The 7,188-nt window shown below is 34.3% G+C and overlaps 1 protein-coding gene across 1 annotated transcript in view; it reads right to left on the bottom strand.

The window, feature by feature from the left end:
* Positions 1–5,453: 5,453 nt before the first annotated feature.
* The window catches only part of LOC127740507 (uncharacterized), a gene marked incomplete at its 5' end in the record, with an annotated part of 13,010 nt that continues 11,275 nt past the window's right edge, over positions 5,454–7,188 (bottom strand). Inside the window, 2 exons of the mRNA XM_052251509.1 lie at positions 5,454–5,994; positions 6,027–6,355. Of these exons, the coding sequence (XP_052107469.1) occupies positions 5,454–5,994; positions 6,027–6,355 (870 nt within the window). The remainder of the gene's footprint in view (positions 5,995–6,026; positions 6,356–7,188) is intronic.

Genomic DNA, 7,188 nt, shown 5'->3' with positions numbered 1-7,188 from the left:
TTAAACCACTATACCAGTCTAATGACAAAATCACATCTCTATTTACCGAGGCTCATTTTTTTTTTTAGAAAAGAAATCCATAATAGAGCATTGGACTAAGTCCTAATATAACTAAGCTAGCTGAACCAAAAGCCATTTATAAGCCATCAACGCTACAATAGTACAATAATCCACCAAGAAGAGGAACACAAAATTTTTCTGCAAATATCTATGTACAATCGATAAAACAGGTCTATTATACACTATGTTCTAAATATTCTAAAAAACACTTCAGTTATTTTCTCTAACATCTCAACCGTTTCTATTTTTTTATTAATATCTGAATGGCTATTATTTATTGTATACAGGTGTACCAGTCAAATACACTGATATATATGAAAGTCTTTCCGTAAGATATAAGAATAAAGGCTAGGAAAATGTTCAAGTGTTCCAGTTATATTTGATCGAAACATTTGATTCCATTATTGAAACATTTGATTCCATTATTTTAAATCTTTTAGATATACTTTAAAAAATGTAAATGGCTTAGATTGATTAAAAATCTTTTATGTGGACACTACTTGTAAAATTCACGCTGAGCATACAATCGGTTCATACTTCGGCTTGTTTATAATGGTTCAAAATTTCGGTGCTTGTCCAAGCGAGTTAGGGAAGTAGTTAACTAGCTATGTTTTGTGTATCAAAGGTGTTTTACGAGCTTGTATAGTTGTATCTAAGCCTAGCTGATATAGTGTTGGGCCTTTTAGTTATATTTTTGTTGTTTTTATTGGAAATTGACTCCAAAATTTGTGTGATGCCATGAAATAAAAAATTTTGGTGAGAAAATATTAGCTACATACAGTGATGGATTCAGAAAAATTTAACAGTGAGAGCAAAAATATAATAAAATTTAGGTATAGATATTTCTTTTTATTTCCACGATACCCAATAAGTTAAGAACTAATCCGTCGTGAATTTGATTTCCTTTTAAGAGTCTGCAATTGGCCGACAATGAGTTGCTACACATACGAGACGAAATTTGAACCCCTAATACTTATTTAAACGGACGACTAAACTGATCACTTGACCAAATTGTTTAGATATATTTAAAATTTTAAATTAGAACTATCTATACATATTGAATAAGAACTAAAAATATACACACAATCACTTATTATAGTATTTAAAATAATAAAAATATAATTTCACACACAGTATAATATTTAAAATAACAAAAAAATAATTTATAATAACTTTCTTTTTATTTTTAACATACTAAATATTATTTTTCTATATATTCTTAAACAATTATTTTATTTTTTATTATCTCATATTTAATTGTCAAATCTACTTTTTATAGTTTTTATGATATAAATAAACTTTTTAACCAAAATAATTACAATATATTAATATATAGATAATATATTTTTTATCTTAAATAATTTTTAAAAATCACTAATAATTTAAGTTTTATTTAATTAAAAAACTAAGTTTCAATTTAATTATCAATTAATTAACTAATATAATATAGTTAATTATCACTATTTTTTGAGTTTATTTCTTTTTTATATATCAAATCAAATTTAACAATATAATTATTGTTATGTGTTAAGTTTAACAAAATATTTTTTAATATAAAACACAAAAAAGTTATTTATCTTTTATTTTAAGACAAATATAATATAACAAGTGATATATATAGTATTAGTTTTTTTTAAAAAATTTTGTGGGGCAAATACTCCCTCTTTATTAAGTGTGGGTCCGTCCTTGATTATACAAATAAGTGATAGAACAGCTCAACATTTTGATTTTTATGTAAATTTGGAAACAATTATTTTACATCTTAATATTATTAGAGAAAAGTAATTGAATATATTAAAAAAATAATATTAATAAAGTTAAATGAATTTTTAATAAAGACAAAATTAAGTATAATTAGGATAGACATTCATGCTATATATAAAAATTTTTTATTCAATTCATATTTTTAAAATTTTTTAATTTTATTATTTATTAATTTATTTTATCNTGTGTAAGAACCGAAATTATTAATCGTTTCATCAAAATAAAATAATAAATTAATCGTTTGGAATAAGTTCGAAAATTTAGACATCTTAATTTAAAAATTTAAAAGTGAGATTTAAATTTAGTAAATTTTTTTAAATAGAAAAATGTAATTTTCTGTGAAAAATTACGTAAAAATACGTAACCGATAAAAATAGTTGACAGTTGGTGTGGAATTTATAACCCACACTTACTAATCGGTAAGTGCACCGGGTCGTACCAAATAATACCTTACGTGAGTAAGGGTCGATCCCATGAGGATTGATGGATTAAGCAACAATAGTATTTGATAAGATTAGTTAGGCAAGCAGAAAAGAGTGTTTTGGTATTCAAAGAGCATTAAACACAGACAAATAAATAAGTTGGGAATAATATAACGAGAAGATAGTTAAGGTTTTAGAGTTATCTATTTTTCCGAATTAAATTTTTTTATTACTAACTAATTTAATCATGCAAGATATAATTTCATGGCAAACTATATGTGACTAGGCCCTAATTCCTTAGACCTTCCTAGTCTCCTCTAAAATTCATTAACTGCCAATTCCTTGGCCAGTTAATTCCAATTAGAGGGTAAAAATCAATTTTCAGTTTATATGCTACAAAAATTCTAATTACCCAAAAATAAGGGAATTATATGTCACGTATCCCATTAAATCCAAATAATTAAAATTTAGGATAAAATGTTTTCAAACTGTTGTTCAAGTAAAGAGCTTTTCCAAGTTTTACAAGAACTCAATTAGAACATGGGTCATACTTTCGTTCCACCCATATTCATAAAATAAAGAGCGAAAACAATTATTGAAATATAAATCAAAGCATGGAATAAATTAAAAAGATCAAACGAATTAATCCATTACAAATAGACAGAGCTCCTAACCTTAACAATGGATGATTAGTTGCTCATGGTTCAGAGAAGAAAAATAAGGGTTCTCGTAACAAATTGGTAAAAAATGGTGCCTGTCTAAATGTACTGAGTTTCTATTTATTACTAATCCTAATAGGTTTTAAAATCAAAAATTAAAAATAATATCTTTTCCTAAAAGATAAGATTTGAATTTAAATTCGAATTAATTAACAGATTTTTAGTTGATGGTTGGGGACCACTTGCTTTGTCTATTCTGCAGCTTCTAATCTGTGTTTTCTGGGCTGGAAAGTAGGTTAAAACAGCCCAAAATTCGTAACCAGCGTCATTTGTAATTTTGTAGATCGCGCATGTGACGCGTCCGCGTCGTCCACGCGCTCGCGTCATTTGTGCATATTCCAGTTCACGCGTTCGCGTCAGGCACGCAATCGCGTCATTGCAATTTCTCCATTCCGCGCGGTCGCGTGAGCCATGCGTCCGCGTCGGTCTTTGCTGGGCATCTCTTTGGTTTCTTCTTCTTTTCTGCAGAAACTTCATCAAATCCATCCGAATGCTACCTAAAATAAATAAAATTGCACAAAACTCAAAATAGCATCCATAGTGGCTAAAATATAATTAATTCTCAATTAAACTCAACAATTTAGATGCAAATTCACTAGGAAAAGATAGATAAGATGCTCACGCATCACAACACCAAACTTAAACTGTTGCTTGTCCTCAAGCAACCAAAACTAATATAGGTTTAGGATGTGAATTTGCATGAGAATGAGAGTTCGATTAAGCTCATGTCTCTTTTTATAGTGGGGTTTATAACCGTAATCCTGAATAGGTTTGGCATCTCACTCTCCTTTGAATCAAGAATGTTATTGTCATTAAGAATTAGAATTCGGATGATATTATGAATTCTCTGATCTTTACATTTCAGTTTAATCCTTGAACACAGTAACATTTACTTTAATTTATTTTTCTTTGGTGCTTTGCACCTTGAGCCTAGCCGTGACTTTAAATGTTTTGTCTCAAGCTTTACTTGACACAGAAACACCACAAGCACTTAACTGGGAAACTCTCTTTGAGTTCTAGTTTTTCTTTTAATTACTCCCAGACAGTGGTGCTCAAAGCCTTTGGCATACTCTGTTAAATGTAATTGATCTCAACTCTAGGTGTTCTGTCTCAAGGATTACTTGACACAATCACGCCACAAGCATATGACTAGGAAAACAACTCTTTGAGCTTTTAATCATGTCTGACCTCCCTAGTCATTGATGCTCAGAGCCTTGGACCTTGTTTTTATTTTTTTTTTATTTTTTTTCGCTGTATCTTTTGCTTCAAGGATTAAATTTTTGTTTATTTCAGAGAAGTCATAATAATTCTCTAAATTCCTATTCCTTATACATCAATATCCCTTGATTCAAATTCAAATATGCACTGTTCATATCATGCATTTAAAAATCACAGAAAATACAACCACATTTAAGTAAATAAGACTATTCTTAGAATTAAACTCAATTTCTCATGCAATACATCACTTTTTTTTTCTTTTCTTTTTAGATTCAAGTTTAGTGAGTGGTACATGAAGTATCTTTTCAGCATTAAAGAAATTTTAAAAAAAATTCTAGGATTCTAACTAATAAAAGATCATGCAACAGACAAAGTAAAATAGCAGAAAACCGGAACATAACATAGAAAAAGAAAGGAGGAATAAAAACGAAAGGAACTCAACCACCTTAGTTATCCTAGCGGTCGCTTTATTCTTCAGGTTGTGCTCCTTCGTGAAGATGATTCGCCTCCCTTTTGTGCCAGAAAACCAATAAGCGCAGCGTCAACACCAAACTTAAAGGTTTGCTTGTCCTCAAGCAAAAAAGAACTTTCCAAAACGACGCGGAAGCGTCAGGCACGCGATCGCGTGCCCTGGATTTTATGCTATTCGCGCGAAGCCAGCAGCGTGCCCGCGCGACTTTCTGTTCGCATGGCTTGGGGTGCCTATTTTCATACGACGTGATCGCGTCGTTCACGCTAACGCGTGGATGGCCGTTTGTGCAATCGACGCGATCGCATCGGTCACGCGTCCGCGTGACCAATTCCGTACGTTTAGCACAACTCTTGCCCCAAGCCAGCACAACTTTCTGCCCAAACACTCTTTTACGTCGATTTCGCAGGTCACGCGTACGCGTCAGTGACGCGGCCGCGTGGATGGTGAAAAATCACAAGCGACGCGAACGCGTGGGGCACGCGATCGCGTGGGCTTCTTTGTGCAAAAGGCTCCATTCTCGCGCCACTCCCGCGCAACTCTCTGTCAAATTTATTTTTCACACACATCCATCTGACGCGAACGCGTCAGTGACGCTTTCGCGTCGTGTTTGCATTTTTTTTTTGAAATATAGCTTGAGGTGTTCGGTTCCTGGGAGAACATAGCTGCATGATTAGAAAATTAGTAAGAACTCAATAAAAATAAAATAACTAAGAGAAATTACTACGAAAAATAGTGAAGGATACGAAATTATCGGGTTACCTCCCGACAAGTGCTTCTTTAACGTCACTAGCTTGACGTTCAGTTCTGCCAGTTCAGCAGATGAGTGGACCTCTGGCGGTCAATCTCGCCTCCAAGATAGTGCTTCAACTTCTGGCCATTCACGGTAAATTTTCTGTCAGAATTTTCTTCTTGTATTTCCACATGACCATATGGTGAGGCTCTGGTAACCACAAACGGCCCTGACCACCGGGATTTTAGCTTTCCGGGAAAGAATTTGAGCCTTGAATTATATAGAAGCACTCTTTGTCCTGGCTCAAAGACTCTGATGGCAATCTTTTTGTTATGCAGTAACTTGGTTCTTTCCTTATAGAGCTTGGCATTCTCATAGGCTGAATATCTGAATTCATCAAGCTCATTCAACTGAAGCATCCGCTTAATTCCTGCAGCTTCTGAATCAAGATTCAAATACCTAACTGCCCAATAAGCCTTGTGCTCCAGCTCAACTGGCAAGTGACAGGATTTGCCATAGACTAACTGATAGGGCGACATGCCAATTGGAGTCTTGTATGCTGTCCGGTATGCCCAGAGAGCATCATCAAGCTTCCTAGACCAGTCCTTTCTTGAAACACTGACGGTCTTCTCAGAATCCTCTTAAGCTCCCTGTTAGAGACTTCAACCTGTCCACTTGTCTGAGGGTGATAGGGGGTTGCCACTTTATGACGGACTCCATATCTATGCAGAAGAGAGTCTAGTTGTCTGTTACAAAAGTGACTTCCTCCATCACTAATGAGTGTCCTTGGGATGCCAAATCGGCTAAAGATATACCTCTGAAGAAAGTCCATTACCACCTTGGCATCATTGGTGGGCAAAGCCACAACTTTCACCCATTTGGACACATAGTCCACTGCCACTAGGATATAGTTGTTTGAATGTGAGGGTGGAAAAGGTTCCATGAAATCAATACCCCACACATCAAACAACTCAACCTCAAGAAGTCCCTGCTGTGGCATTTCATGGTTGGCAGGGAGATTTGCAGCTTTTTCACATCTGCCACAATGCTTCACAAATGCTCTTGAGTCCCTGAAGAGAGTCAGCCAGTAAAACCCACTCTGAAGGACTTTTGTAGCTGTCCTTTCACCACCAAAGTGGCCTCCATAATCAGACCCATGACAGTGCCAGAGAATCTGCTGCTTTTCCTCATCTGGGACACATCTCCGGATTATTCCATCTGAGCACCTTTTAAGAAGGTATGGTTCTTCCCAAATGTAGTACTTTGCATCAGTCAATAGCTTCTTCACTTGTTGCCTACTGTACTCTCTTGGGATAAAATTCATGGCTTTGTAATTTGCAATGTCTGCAAACCATGGTGCCTGCTGAATGAGGAACAATTGTTCATCTGGAAATGTCTCAGTCACAGCTGTGGGTGGTTGTTCTCCTGCTTCAGGCTCAATTCTGGAAAGATGGTCAGCTACTTAATTCTCTGACCATTTCCTGTCTTTTATCTCAATATCAAACTCCTGAAGGAGCAACACCCATCTGATTAATCTTGGTTTAGAATCCTGTTTGGTTAGAAGGTACTTCAAAGCAGCATGATCAGTATAAATAATAACCTTAGAACCAAGTAAATAAGACCTAAACTTATCAACAACATACACAACAGCTAATAATTCCTTTTCTGTAGTTGTGTAATTCTTTTGAGCATCATTTAACACACGACTGGCATAATAGATGACATGTACAAGCTTGCCATGCCTCTGTCCTAAAACGGCTCCTATAGCAAAATCACTAGCATCACACATTAATTCAAATGGTA

Source organism: Arachis duranensis, chromosome 7 (genome assembly GCF_000817695.3).
Source record: "Arachis duranensis cultivar V14167 chromosome 7, aradu.V14167.gnm2.J7QH, whole genome shotgun sequence".
Lineage (NCBI taxonomy): Eukaryota > Viridiplantae > Streptophyta > Magnoliopsida > Fabales > Fabaceae > Arachis > Arachis duranensis.
This window is presented reverse-complemented; position numbering and strand designations above follow the sequence as displayed.